The following is a 15722-nucleotide window of genomic DNA, read 5'->3' on the forward strand; positions in this document are numbered from 1 at the left end:
GGTGCATCTGAGAAGAAAGGAGTAAGTTTTTAAACATTCTTCATGTCAGGAATGGTCAAAAAATCAACACTGTAGGTTCTGTAAGAGAATTGAGAGAAATTCAAAAATCTCTGCAGATAGTCTAGAATATATCTTTAGTGAATGGAGGCTTTAATTGTCAACAGAGATTGTCACATTTCTGAAGATTATTCTAATGTAGAAAATTTGATTTTGTCTGTAGCCTTGAGTTACCTCGTGGTAGCACTTTGTGGTGGTATGGCAGTCTTGTGTTACGAAGGTTCATGTATGAAACCTAAAAGATTACGGTATCGACCTGTCGGCTGCATGATTTTGACATGGTACCTATCAGATACTGCCTTTTAGAAAAAAGTTTCTGTGGATTATACTGATTAAGTTATAAATTTTTGTCCATGTATGTAAATACCTGTCTCCTTAATCATCCAGAAGACATAGGTATGTGTAGTAGACATACTTTTTTTTTATTCTTAACCATCGCAATGGTACCTTAAATTCACTTCAGAATTTCTGTTCTCCTGGCAGAAAATTTGAGAGACTTTGTTACTGTGTTTTCGAGAGGTGCTGCAGCCAGGAGAGAAATGAGCTCAAGGCAAGTTTCTGCTTGGTGAGCTTCCAGAACTTGTCTTTTGTGAGTAGGGGATAAGCACTTATCTACTGCATGTAAAAACATCATCTGGCACTGTTCAAAAATGTTAACATTGCCCATGTTTCCCTGTATCCTGTTCTAATTTTCTCTTCTTTTTTCAAGTCGTTCTTGAGAACAATGCCATTTCACACTTATCTGAGGGTTTCGGAGCTGTTGTGTTTAATTTCACATTTTGAGTTGCTCTGCAGTAGCTAATTAGTTAGCTTTCTCCCTACGCACTGCAGCAGAAGCCACTCTGCAGCCTGTGTCGTGCTGAAACTCCTCCGCCTGGTCTTGGGCAGGTCCGCAAAACTAGAGATGTTTGATTCTGGGTATGTATTCACCTGGAAATTAAGCAGATTACCTAATTCTGTTTTTCCAAAGGTGCCATATGCGTATTTTGTATATTTTAGCTAGATATCTTAATTTTATGCATCTTTGAGTTTAGCACCATTCAAACTCATTTACATGTGTAGTTGTTAGTTGTGGTATTTCAGACCTATCCGTTCGCAAAAACACAGTAACAGTTTCTGCTCTCATCTGAACTTTGCTATGCTAGGAGCGTGAGTGAAATTGCCATTCATGCTGTCATGTTTAAGTGCAAAAATCCTCTATCTAAGGTGTAAGAATTCACATGGAGAAGGCTCCAGCACTGTGATAGCATGCGTTCAAAATGTCAGATACTATTAACTGTAATAGTTTTCATGGACTTTTTCTGCCAAGATAAACATTGATCAGAGTTTCACCAGCATTAAAAATATTGAGGGCATGTGGATATCTTGGCACCTCCTGTGTTTGTTGCCCTTGTCAGTTATGGTTGATTTGCAAATGGCTACGTAACCGAGTATTACTTACACACTCTGCCCGTCCCCTCCCCAGATGCTGGCAGCTTGGGGCTAGTGCTTGGGCTGATTAAGCTTTCTTGGGGAGGGAAAACTGTTAGGCATTCAAAACATTTAAATACTGGATTTAAGAAAGTAAATCTTGTTACATCAGGTAAGAAGTGCTCTCTTAATGGATATTGCATCGCTAAGACAAAGTACAGCACAGGTACTAGAAACCTGGTTTCGTTGCGGTGGTAACTTCCAGCTCTCTGCAACATAATTACACGTGAATCACTGGAGAGCTTTGGTACGGTGTCGCTTCTTTTCAGAGAAATATGAGAACATACGTCTTGGCATATGCGTGATGTTACAGCTGAATGTTCCTCGGATCCCCAGAAAGGCCTGTGGTATTTCAGCTGCCAGTTCGTGTTATAGGTGTTTCTATAGTAAGATATAAACTTCTTAAATGCTATCAGAATGTAACCAAAGTTTCAAATTTGGCATTATACCTTACCACTAAAGTATCTTTGATCATTTTAATAGTTTCAAAATGGTTCTTTTTTGTAGTATGACTTCATTTTTAATGTTTGAACGGTGCTTTGAAGATTAGAAGCACTGCTGAACTACAAGCATTTTTTGTTAATTGAGGATTAATGGCATTTAAATCTGGCAAGTGGCTACTCCAAGTGACTGAATTGCTTTGGTATTTTGAAGACTAATTTACAAGGCTGGGGGAGTCTTGAGTTTTATTTAGTAGTTATTTGTATATCCTTTTTTGAACAGCCTTTTGTGTACCTAAATATTTCTTATGTACCAATTTTATTTACTAAGTTTTGCTGCAGGCAACTGTCAGTCTGCTTCCACAGATATATGAAGTAGTATAAACAGAAAAATGTTCTTATTTTAAAAAAAGAGAAGAAAAGGAAAAAAAAAAAGATATTATGGATATATGAATAACATACGAATATATGAGTATTAGCCGCAGGGTCTACCTCAGAAAGGTTGCTTTAAAAGTGAATAATTGATAAAATTAATGCCTTGTGTGTTATGAGGTATCAGAATTAAAAAAAGCTTCCTGAATTTATTTTAATTTTTTTTTTACAGTAAGTCATATTAACTGATACAGTTTCTACTTGTGTACATAGCTTTTCTTGATGGTCCAAGAAATACCATTTTACCGAAGATGTGCTGCATTACTTAAAAATAACAAAAACAGTTGAAATGTGATTTTTGTTACTGTTAATTTCATGTAGCAATGGTATAGCAGTGATGGGTCTAAGGGTATTAAAAACAGTTATGGTTTGTACAAAGAGGCAATATCTGTTGTTAGATGATAGGGTCGGTGAATAGGAACTGGAAATAGTAATTGGAAAAGTGAATCAGCACTGGATGAAAGGTAGGTTATACTGGTGCTTATTCAGATTTCTTCGGGATATTCTTTTACGTGTCATTTGGAAAAACTGATTCGTAATTCTGACTGTGTTGTCAGAATTAAATTATTTTGACACTTCATAGTTTTATTAATCTGTGTAAATAAATGTATTCTGATTCTGTTCTGATAATTTACAAACCTAATATCTTTTGGGGAAATTGTAGGTTAGTGTTTATTTTTGTGGTTTACTCAATACGAAGCATTGGTTTATGCAATAAAATTGGGAAATGTCATGGCATTGTCATTTGTACAGTGACGCAGTTTTCCTGCTGCTAGACTAGTAAACGAATGGAATGATGTGTTAGCATCTGAAACTGGTCTCCTTGTTATCACCAAAGAAATGAAGTAGTTCTACTTTACATTTGAGTGTCTGTTTTTAATACCAAAATACAAAATACCAGTGCATGTTTCCTTATTGGTCATATGTTTGTATTTTGATGGCAGGTTTTTCAGTCCAAGTTTAAGATCCTGCTATACTAATGGTTTATGTGTTATTTACTAAATAACACTCTCCAGAACAAAGTGAAAACAAGAATGGGGTGTCGTTGGATGCATTCCTCAGATTTCTTTAGTTATTTTTTCATAAATGATTTCAGTAGCTAATGTATTTTACAGTGCAGCCTTAACTTCTGCAACTTTTTAATAGGTGTGAAGTTTAGAAAAGTTACTTGAAACCTGGAGTTCATGAGATACCTTCCTCAGACTCCTTTAAAAGTAACAAAAAAACAAAGCTTGTCAGCAGACCTAAATTCGATATATTAAGGTCTGTATCTCCCTGGATAATATCTGCCAGGGTATTCAGGTTAAAGATTGAAAACTGCTGACCTAGGGCATAACTTCAGTTTGTATTTGGGGTATTTTGTTAGCATTTTAAGAATTTTGAACACATGAGAGTGGTATTGTGAATATCTTGGTGATAAGTAAGGATTTAGTGAGTGTTAGCCCTCTAATATTTATATCCAACTTAGCTGGAAAAAGGATTTTCTTTTCCACCTTTTTTTCCCCTTTATTTCCCAAAGCAGGCTGTCCATGAAGTTCTTTTCCCAGTTTGCCCCAAGAGGAATAATATTTGTAAGGATTTTTTTTTTTCACTTAACCTATATTGTGGCACTCTAATTCATTATTTCTATTCATTATTACTACTAATTCATTTAAAAATTTGACATGAACTTAGACTAAACAACCAAGGAAAAAGCTAGGGAAAAATATGTTCCTGATGTGTAACTGTGAATTTAAATTTTTTTCCCTGTAAAAAGTTCACTAAATGCCAGTATTTATACAAAATCTGTTCTCAGAGTGGTTGAGCTGAAATCTGTTATGAGAGTGGGTTTGCCTATGGACGTAAAAGTAGTATTGCTTCATTAACTTTGTAGTTATCAAACATTTCTAGTGTGGTTTGCTTAGATGGACTAGAATTTAGTGAAATAAGACCCACTTATCCTGGACCTAGTGTAATTTTTCTCAAGTCTGTGTGTGTGTGGTTAGTGTTTCTGATCTTTTTTATTTTTCAAAAAACCCTACAATTTTACTTAAGTGTAAAGCATTTCTGGCAATTAGTTGACTTATTTTTGAGTGATTGTTTTCTCCCTCATACTATTCCTACTTACAGTATCATCTCATGAGAATAATTCATTGTGGAATTCAGATTTAGGACAGGAAGTGAGAATTATTTTGTTAAAGGTATGATAAGAAAATCTTGCTTCTTGTTTGTGTTCCTTCTTTGGTCATTGTTTCATTATTCTTAAATATCCTTTGAAAAAAAATTAGTTTACAACATAAAAATAACATTACCATCTGATGTAAAACTGTACTAAGATGTAATCTTGAAAGTTAATGCAACTGAAATTAGATGGATCTTTTATGTTTTAAAAATTTCCTACAAGTTTCTGTATAGTTAGTTTTAAGGTGTTTTGATAGTGTTTTCCTGTGTCATGTCTCCCTCAGGAGGGAGCTTATTGCCCCTGTAAGATAGCTTTTAACAGTCATAGCAAGAAGGTAAAGAAAAAAAGATCAATATTTCATTTTAGAAGGTTGTTTCAGAAAATTGATTTAGAACTGCGTTTTGACCATTCATTTGATGGTCTTTTTTATTCTCCTGTAATTTTAGAATGGCCTTGTGTTCTTTAAACTGTATTAAAATTGCTGATGTTTTAGCCAGTAGCTTTCTTGGTTTGCAGCTCTAATTTAGAGAACACTTAAACTATATATCTGGAGTTTTAAAATTGTTGGAGGGGAAAAAAAAGGTTGCTTAATACACTTTTCTTGTCTTTGTGTTTTAGGTTGTATTAAAGATCATTAAACATTACCAAGAAGAAGGACAGGGGAATGAAGTGGTCCAGGGAGTGCTGCTGGGACTTGTGGTGGATGACAGACTTGAAATCACAAATTGTTTTCCTTTTCCTCAACATACAGAAGATGATGCAGACTTTGATGAAGGTAATGTTTAGAGTTGTGCAAAACTTGAGAATACAAAGTCATCATATGTGCAAAAAAAGTCCACCTGTCTGTCCCCCCCCAAGTGACTGGAAATTTACGTGTCATCAGAGAGTCTTTTATTTGACTCGAGGTATAAATGCATTCTTTGAAATGCCATTCTGCATATCCAGCTTGAGTCTTGTCTACATGAAATTTATAGAAATAAATATTACACAATATGGACACACTTATTTTAGAGTAAGATTGTCCACACAGGAAGTTACATTAGCTTCCAACCTATAATTCATATAGACTTTGAAAAGCTTTTTATGAAAATGGCTATATGTGTATATTCATATATCTGTGCATGTTTGCGTACGTACATTCATGTATGTTCATATATATGTATATGTGTGTATGTATATGTGGTTAGGCATATAAATTGCCTCCCTGGGGATTTGTATGTGTTAAGTACTCATTGAAAACCTGGAAAGCAGAGCTTTGTAAGTTTAAGAGGCACTGCTGACTTGAAATCTGGATGATCTTTTTGCTTCTCTAAGTGAGCTAGAAGTAGTGTCAGTTGTTTGCATCTGTCTCCCTTGCTGGCCTTAATAATGTTTTCTTAATGCCTGTGTAAATCAATATAATCCACTTGCCACAGAATGATATAAAATTTATAAATTAATCTCAAAAGGCATACAATTCTAATCTTTTTTTTAAAATATATTTATATATATATGTATATAGATGTGTGTGTATAATAATACTAGTAGAAACACTTTTTTGTTAGAGCTTAAGAGAGTTTAGCATCAAGAATAACTGAAAAGGCAATGTAGTCAAAGTAGTTATGATTGGAAGCCTGATTGCATCTAATTTTGTTAAATCAGTTTGAGCAAGATTAATCTTGCTCACAGTGGTATTAGATATATTTAAATTTTATCTTTATTAGTAAAGAATTGTAGACTCTACTTTTTTAAAAAGAGACCATTTTAAGACTTTCTTGACGCTTGGTAAGGTGCTTAGCTGTTTTTTGCTTCTGCTGTGGCATCACACAATTCACTATATGGAAAAAAAGGCAAAAGACAAGGGTGTGTTAATTGTCCTACTGTAATATGGTGGTAGGATCAGAACTGTGTTTTATTAAATCCTAAAAGGCATTTAAAAGATTATTTCTCTCTTCTGTAACTCTTCAAAGGATTGGGCTAATCCAAGTTTTTAATTAGAGCCCATGCTTCAGTTTTTCCTGTAGAAAATGGCCTAATTGTTTCAATGTAGCTGATAGAGGAGCAAGGAGTGAAATGTATTTCTTTATTTCCACGAAGGATTCATCAAACTACATGATGGCTACCATGTAGACTCTGTAAGCCTGTGATCTTTTATGTAAGCTTCAACTCTAGCTAAACATAGAGAACAGCTGTTCCCGCTCAGGAGTAACTTCGTTCCAAGAAAGTGTCTTTTGTTACCAATCTTCTATTTTACCTTCTCAGTAAATAGCCAGTGATCCTGGCATAAGGTGCAAAAGGCAATGCCTGTGGACCTTCTCTCACCTGGATGCCTTAGCTTGTCAGCCTTCTGTTCCTGTGCTACACACACATATATGAAAGAGCAACAAACTCTAGTCAGAGTAAAAAGTGAATCTGTCACAGTTATGCTGATGTTGATCAGCACCGCTATGAACATTAGGAAATTTGCAGGCAAGTCAGTCACTTTTGCTTGTGCTGAACTATAGAAGGCTACAAAGAGGTTCTCTGCCTTCTCAGTAAAATATATTTAAGTAGAATTAACCATTCAGAAACCCACAACTCTTTGCTCGCTCTGCATTTCCTTTACTGAGTGCCTCTTCAGCCCTTGGACCCTTGTGGCAGAGGCTAGGGAAGATTAAAACCAAAACAAAATGGCTCTGGAGATATCCAGCTGAGCATTAGGTGCCTTTTTAGCCTCTACATAGAATTGCCCTCTGTCTTAGCAATGTGAAAATCAACCACGCTTTATAAATACTCCATGTTTGTTCTCCCTGAAGCTATGTTTCCCTAGGCAAGTATCCTGCCAGCTTTTCAGAAGATTCTTTTCTTTCTTCTGGATACAGATGTTCCAGAAGAGAAATTTCTTGTTATCTGCCAGAGCTTTAAAATTTGGGATGCTAAAAAACAAATGAAACAAGGGACCTCCAGCCCCCTAAGTCTTGTACATTCATATGTCCGCACAGGTTCAGGCCCCAAGATATGGAGGGAAAGAAGAAGGATATCTGCATTTCAGTGCCTCCTCTACCCAGAAAGATTCACTCTTTCCTTTCTGGTCAGAATAATGTTGTCTCGTCTCCTCTTCTTGTGTAGTATATCTTTGGATTTTTTTCCTTTCCCCTTGCCTAAGATTTTGGGATAAGGACAATCCTATGGCAGTGTAAACTTCTGGGCCTGCAAGGAGTATTTCTTAAAGGACTTGAGTCATACTTGATCTTGGGTTAATATGGGGACTGTTGCATGGGTTGACGGGCCACATTACCTCAGCTGCTCTCTTCCTGAGAGGAAGAAATAGGGAGCAACCACTGTTGGGTTATCTGTTGGCAAACTCCTAATCTGCTATGGAAAAAATTGAATGAATACCCTAAAAAGAAAATTCCTTCTGCATCATTTTGCAAGAGTGCTAGGAGCAAGGCACCCGAAAAATGTGCATTACCTTATGGTCTTGAGTTGATGAAGGTAGGTTGGATCATTAGTTTTCAGATTTATGAGGACCAAGAAGCTCATGTTAATTGTAAACTTGAGGAATTTTAATTCTGCAGTATTCAGTTGTCTAATAACAAAATGTGGTGTCAGAAAACTGGAATCATCATTGTTAGGAGAATTAAGTTTACCTACAGGAAGGCGAAATTTGAACGAACGAATTGTTGAGTAATCGACAAGAGACATGTAAGCTAATGATTTCCTTTCTTAGAGGAAATCTGCTAATATAAAACACATTTTTGAAGGTGGTAAGAAGATACCATTAGTTTAAATCTTTAAATAGCTATTTAAATAATATGACATTTAAGAATCAGATTGATAAAGATGGATTTGTAAATGTTAGCAATAACCATTTCTTCAGATATGCTTTTGTTAAGGTGGCATGTTGTCTCTTACTGCTAATGCCTGAGCTAATGTAAGTTTTAACTTTGTCTCAACAGAATTCCCTCCAAAATGATTTTTTTTTGATTTAAAAAAATACTGTTCCTTTATTGTAAAAAGAATTCAGTTTGGATTAGGCTATTTCTAGAAACTACATAAAACATGAGAGAGATTTTTTAACTTCCAATGATTCATTTTATAAATCTAGGAGGATTATCTTAACTTTTGTAAACTCAGAGGTGTTTTTCTGTTTTTTTTCTTACAATGTCATCTTCCTAAGTGTTTTTTTTTTTTTTTTAATGAAGTATAATTTTTTTTTGCAAGATTTTCCTCTCGGGGAAGTCTTGCGCACTTACGATGGCCTGCATATTATTTTCTGGGGAGAATTTCATTCAGCCTAGTTCTCTGTGTTAGAAAGCTCTGGGTAAAGGTTAGTTGATGACATGTGAGCTAGTAGAGGAAAACTGCTTGAGTATATTTTGAGTGTCTGGCACAAGATGCTTGAACAGTAGAGTTGGAAAATGTTGGGGCTGCACTCCAGACTCATGTTCAGACATTTACTTTGAAATAACTTTGTTTCCCTGTTAGTAGTATACTCGTAAATGCTCAGAGCTTTCGCATTTACTTTTCAAAACACAGATCTTTTAAGACACTTTCGGATTACTTTTTTGTTTTTTTCCCTGATGGATTCTCCTCTTCTTCAGGGAGAATCGGATTTCTACTGTAAGGATTTTTGGTTAAAGCATTTCTGTGAAATGATGCAGTACCCAAGCTTGTCTCTGTGAGGTTAGATTTCTGAGGATTACTTTCACTTAGGGTACTTCAAAGTTTTTATCTGATCTCAGTGTTTCTTTCTTTCAGTTAGGGTCTACAGAAAAAGTGGACTTTCTTTTGCTTTGAGATCACGCATTAGATATATTTTCTTCCTGAGAAATAAATGTATTATTCTTAAATATAAGTGGTGTCTCTGAGGCAAAGGTTAAGTTCAGTTCTTTGCATGTCATTGTTCTTCTCTTCTGCTATTCATTCAGTAGCTTTTCTTCCTGTTTAAAGGAAATGTATATTCCTTTCATGGAGAGCAACAGTTAACAATGGCATATACATTTTATAATTCACTGTCGCTGTTGTGTGAGGTCTAATTTTGATAAGGCATTTTGAAACAGATTTTATTCCAACCTGGTATGTTTTAGTTCCTTACTTTTAAAGCCGGGATAAAAAATTGTTGTGATAATCATGCCCATAGACAATTATATAATTATATATCAAAAAAAGTTCTAGATGGTTGTAACTTTTTCTTCTTTTATAACTATGCAGAGATTTCATTAGATTCCCTGTGAAATACTACAAATAAAAAGATGATGCCTTTTCTCTCCCCTTTTGCCTCTCCAGTGATTTTTGCTTCCTTACCTGCTATAGTTTGTATTTGACTGTATCATCAGTCAATAACAACTAAAAATAACAGGGTGAGTATTTTTTGTGGAAGTGTTTCACTGTTTTATTCAATGAGGCTAAATAGGAGTCAAAGTCACTTATTGTGAAATAGTACATTGTAACTCTTGTATAGTATTTTTTCAGGGCTTCTAATCAAACAACGGTGGCAGCATTTTATACTGCAGAGTCTTTCTTGCAATATTATCAGTACGGTGATTGGTAATATGTGATCCTTGTAGAAGCAGAAGGCTTCTGACAGCTAAAAGGAACTTGCTTGGAAAAGTTAATTTCAGATAAAGTAATGGAGTACTTGTGTGCTTTTGAATTGTTGTCCACTGCAATGAGGATGAAGGACGTGTTCTCTGTGTTAAAGCCCTTCCCGTTTTATTGCAGGAATTGTTCTTGAGGTGAGGTTCCTTGAGGGAAAGCCTGTGGTCTGCGGTGCTGTGGTTCCACATTACAGGGGCTTCAGGACCCAGTGGCAGGAGGAGTTCTTATGCTTCCAGCGTACTGTGCCGCAGTGCCCAGCTATCGTGGTGGTTGCTGAACTATTTCAGCTTTTAAAAAAAAAATTACCAAAAGGCTACCAAAAAGGCTACTATTTTCTAAAGATATATTTATTCTTTTGTTTACTTAATAGTGCAAGCTCCACAAATTGTCTTGTGAGCGCAGCTGTAGAGGTAGTGTCCTCTGGCATAGGGGAGGAAACCCCTTAAGCTTACGGTAAAATCCTTATGCTGCTTAAAACCCCTTTATGGTCAAACCAGAATCTCCTGAGAGATACAAAGCTGTGGGGACTTAATGGACTATGTGAAGGATGAAAATGTCTTAGGGTAGTATTGCTGTAACAGCCCTGATGTCACCAAGTCCCAGCCCCCTAGCTGTGTTGAATCATCTGCTTTCCTTAAAGCTGACACAGGTGGCTTGCTTATGCTAACAACTAGAATAATCTCCGCTGTTTCTCTTGGAAATACTAAGGCTAAGTTTTCTGTTTTCCTTCCTCCTGTTGTTCTCATTTTAAAACTAGTTGTAATAATACTCAAAGGATTCTCACTGTAGACACATCTCTTATTTCTCTTGTATGGTTACAGGACAGAGTCCGGACACGCTGTAAATGTGTTCTGAGTGGGCAGGAGCAACTTCTAGCTGACCAAATATGCTCGCTTAGGTGTAAGAGTTGGTCAAAACAGAAAGGGACAGATGTCTGTGTGTTGCCTTTTATTCAATGGAAAGGGGAATGTTTATGAGATAACAGAAATCCAGTCATATGGAATTAAAGTTTTATTTCACTAGGGACAGGAACGAATGACCCCAGTGCTCCTAAATCAGAACCTTGTTTCTGGCCCCAGTTGTGATGCATTCATCTGAATTTCTCAACAGTGTTTTTTGTAAGTTCCTATACTGTTTTAGAAAGAAGGTTATATTCTGGTAATACTGACTTTTCAGCTGCCAAGTGCTGGCAAAATTTTGCACGTCAGGTTTTTGTTTGAGTTTATGAAGTTTTAGTCTGTGCTGTTTGCATGAAGAATTTGAATTGTAACTTTGATTTTCTTTATCATTGGGGTGGAAGGAATTTGTGAACTAGTTCGTAGACCTAGTAGGGATTAATTTATATAGGGGATTCTGATGATCTTTGGCAGAAGACAGGTGGTTGCTTCTTAAAAAGTAAAACTATAGAGTCTTTTCCAGTCTTGCATGTTTTGGATTTTTTTTTTTTGAGGGGGGGGTTATCATAAATAATTTTGGAATGTATTGAAATCGACAGAGAGGCTGGTAATTAGGTGTGCTTAATTGTCATGTAATAAGATGTAGCACATATGCTCAAGGTTCTTTACTAAAGCTGCTAATCACACCTGGGTTATTTGGTACTTCACCTGTGGTTGGTGTGAATTCTTGATTTGTTTTCTAAAAGGAAACTAATGTTGACACTTTGCATAATTGTAACTATTCAATTAAGTATCGGGCATATAGCATATTAAACATTTTTGCATAAGTTTTCATACTATGCAGACTTAGCTATACTGGATGTTCTTTTTTTTATTGGGTAAATTTAATTTTCCTTGAGAAGAAATTCATATGAAACACTATTTTTTCAGGGCTGAGTCTAAAGTTTATGTGTGGATGTATGAGCTCATCTGTATTAGATACATAGATGTACCCCCAAAGTGTATATATATATTTTTGTAATAGAAAATCCTAAGAAAAAGTGTTCTTAATTATCTCAAATGCAATAAAGAAACGTAAAGAGCATGTTTATGCAGCCTTATCTTAATTTTAAAGCTCTTTTGAATCAGGCTATTGGACTGAAAGTAATGTGATAAAAAAGACACTGCTCGGCAAAGCAGGCTCACTCAAACCTCCATTAGGGGGCACTGTTACCAAGCTTACAGAACCCAAAGACTAATTTGTTTTCTTAGCCGGGAAACCTGGGACTTGCAGACAGAAGAGGAATAAAAATTATTTTCATCTGATAAGGTTCAGATAATGTTTTCTACAAATGAATTCCTAAAATATGTTATAAAGTGCATTGAATTAAATACAACTGTAATGACTCACTCGTTGTTGTTGTTGTTTCTTAAATCAGTCTAAATGTACTACACGTGCTAAGGAACTGTATAGATCAGTGTAATTTGCTTCAGAGATTTTGTATGTGTATCCTAAGCAGAACAGTAGTTTTCTTGTTTTGCAGGTTCTCCCCTTCAGCCCCCAGTTTTAACACTGCTAAGTAAGAAAGGGGAGACGACACTGGTGATGGGTCGTCTTAGACGGCTTTGTCCTGATAGATTGTGCAGATTTAAAAATTGCAGACAAACTATTCCTTTTCTTGATAGTATTACATGAAATGCCTGAAATAATTTGTTTATTGCATTGCTGGATTTTTTTGGTTGATTTTTACCGTAGATTCAGTGCTTTAAAGTGGTATATAAATCCTTTTGTTCAAATTAATTTAGAATCAAAACAGAGAAATTATTTTATTCTTTAAAGCACTAGACATGTTGAAGTTTTGTTTGAATGCAGTTCCATTAAGATTTTTCAGCAAAAGGAATTAGTGTAATTTGCTTTTAAGCACAGAAATGTTGCACCATCTTTTTTTTTTTAAAGAAAACATTCTCAAGGAAAAATGTCATGAGGTAATTTTAAACATGAAAACTTTATGACTGCCTAGATTCTGACAAATTCAACCATAGCTTTCATTTGATTTTATAACCCACATATACATGGGTATTTAAACTTTTTACTTGTTATAATCATGCTGAACTTTACTGAAAATTATGCTTAAGAATAATAATTTAGTAATACTAAAATAGAAGTTATGGAAGAATCTATTTAGGTGAATAATGTGTTAGATAGTTTACTGTATGTAAATACTTTTTGGCAGCGTTGGAATGAACTAGAAGACTGTATCCAGCTAAATTTTGCATTAAACTCTTTCACTATACGCAAGTTTTGAACTTGAAGCTAGCAGACTTTTATTTTGTAGATTTGTGTTCCGTCTTAACTGTATTCTGCATAATAATGATGTAGGATTGTTTAGTTTGCTATATGGATATTTTGTATAGTTTTATAACTCTTGCAGAAACTCATAATTTTTTACTTAATCAGCAATATTAAAGCCCGATTTCTTTTTTCATTTTCTGCAATTTAGGTAAAACATTACAAATGACCTATACTGAATTTGATTTTTCTTGCTAATACGATCAGCTGAACTCTGACTAAAGAAATTGGAATGTACAGAAGAGTATAATCAATTAATTAATAAAAGTATATTCGGGTCTTTTATGTGTACTTTGATTTCAGACATTAGTTCTCTGGTTTTATGCCTATATTGTAATTCATGATAGTGATTTGAAAATACTAAACCTTATGCTTACCGTTTTTAGAGGAGAAAAAATGTACAGGTTATTTACCCTGAGTATTCAAAAGTTTTTCCGATCTTTTATGACGAGTTACAAAGAATCTGAAGATTATTTGATTTTTGCAAATTCATTTCATGTATTACTTGTTCAATTTTGGGCAAATGTGAGAACTTAATATGAAAACATTTTATGTTCCCACGGTTTAAATCAGGCAGACACAAATGAATTCATATTTACATTTTATCATTAAGTTGTGGAAATATTATGGTAAACAATATCTCATATGCTAATTCCCATTAAAAGTAGAAACTGTCAACTTTTAGCTCTTGTATTATTGATTGGTTTATGACGTGATGTTACTGCAAACATGGCAAAGGTGAAACTTGCTGGCATTTTTTTTTCCAGACTACTCTATATTTTTTACTGAGCATTTGCATTTTGCTTTACTTCAGTTCAGAAAAGAATCCTGCATATAACAATTTGTATTTTAAGATAATACTGGTTTTTCAAGGCAATTGCTGTAACATATGATAGACATCCCAGTAGATAGATAGCCTGCTCTCATCTTACCAAACTGGGGTGCCTTACTTAGGTCCCTACAAGTTAGAAAAGTGGTATCTTTAGGCTACCTCTGTGTTTGAAGGAAATAGAGATTCATCCAAAAAGAAACTTAGACCATGTAAAGACAGTGTTGTCAATAGTGGTAAACCTTCCTACTTTCTCCATCTTTGACTATGAATCTTCAGTCTTCAGTAATGTGCTACAGGAGTGGAAATTTCCATTCCATTTAACTGCATGGATCACTCCATTCGTGGTTTTTTTTTTTTTTTTTTTTTTTTTTTTTTTTTTTTTTTTAAGTTTATGCCATGTGCTTTCTTAAGAGCCTAATTGCCTGTGGTCTCTGTGTTCCCCTGAAGCTTTGGCCGGTTATTTTGACTCGTGGTCCATTTGTTCCTTTGGTACACTTCCTTTGGTACAGTGTTATTGGACCAAGAGAGGAGAATGCTCTTTTAACACCTTCTTACCCCTTTCCACTCCCCCTCCTTTCCTTTTCTGCTAATGCAAGTATTTAGCTGTTTCCTTCCCTGAAGAATGCTGAAATAAATTTGAGGGAGCTGAAGAAAAGCACAGCAAAATCAACGAGTACCACATGCTAATATCTTATTCTGGGAGGCAAATTGAAGTAAATGTATATCGCTTGGTTAAGCAACAATTCAGATTGATAGATCTGGGTATAAAATAATGAAAAATAATTGTAATCACAATAAGTAGAAGTAAATTGGATTTTTTTTTGTTTTGTTTTATATTGTCTTCCCTTATCAGGTGCATTTTCTGTTCTGGGAAAGAAAGAAGTGCTACTGTATTTTTTAGTTATCAGCTAAAATCCTGTTGCCACTTTTTAATGAATGTAACAGCATTGTTAATTACTCTGAAAAATTACAAAAGTATGTATTAAACCATAAATTTCATGAAAAAGTTGCATGTAGGTCATGAAATACAGAACTTTCATTATTTCTTGTGGTTTAAAGGCAGGGGATTGTTCTATGTGCCAAATCAGTGCTGAAAGGTTTCTAAATGGTAAGGCCAGAGAGAGTATTGAGCTGTGTGAATAAAAAACTGTGTGAAACTCCAATTTAGGGCAATTAAGTTTTTAGATTGATTAATCAAGTGCCAATCAAAATGTTATAGGCCTCATCCTAAAACTTAAGTTAATGCATCCATTTATAAGAATAAAAAATAAAGATTTGGTAACTACATTAACTAATTAATGCCCTAAAGAACTAAATATTATTGATTTCCCCCCCCTTTCCCCCAGAACCTGATTTTACAGGCAGTTTCAGCATCTATGGTCTATGAGCTGAATATTGTGAGGGGTAAGGTTTTACCAATACAGTGCTGTATTTTATCTCAGGAAACTAAAGTTTGCAAAACACATTAGGACTGAGGAAAAACTAGTCCTTTTTAAAATCATCAAACTTTTACAGTTGTACAAAGGCAAATGAATTTAAATAAATT

The 15722-nt window shown here is 34.9% G+C and overlaps 1 protein-coding gene across 1 annotated transcript in view; it reads left to right on the top strand.

Moving 5' to 3' along the window:
* Positions 1–15722, top strand: part of EIF3H (eukaryotic translation initiation factor 3 subunit H) — an 87106-nt gene that overhangs the window by 15922 nt on the left and 55462 nt on the right. The window contains exon 2 of the mRNA XM_067290226.1: positions 5179–5335. Within this exon, the coding sequence (XP_067146327.1) occupies positions 5179–5335 (157 nt within the window). The remainder of the gene's footprint in view (positions 1–5178; positions 5336–15722) is intronic.

Source organism: Apteryx mantelli, chromosome 2, assembly GCF_036417845.1.
Source record: "Apteryx mantelli isolate bAptMan1 chromosome 2, bAptMan1.hap1, whole genome shotgun sequence".
NCBI lineage: Eukaryota > Metazoa > Chordata > Aves > Apterygiformes > Apterygidae > Apteryx > Apteryx mantelli.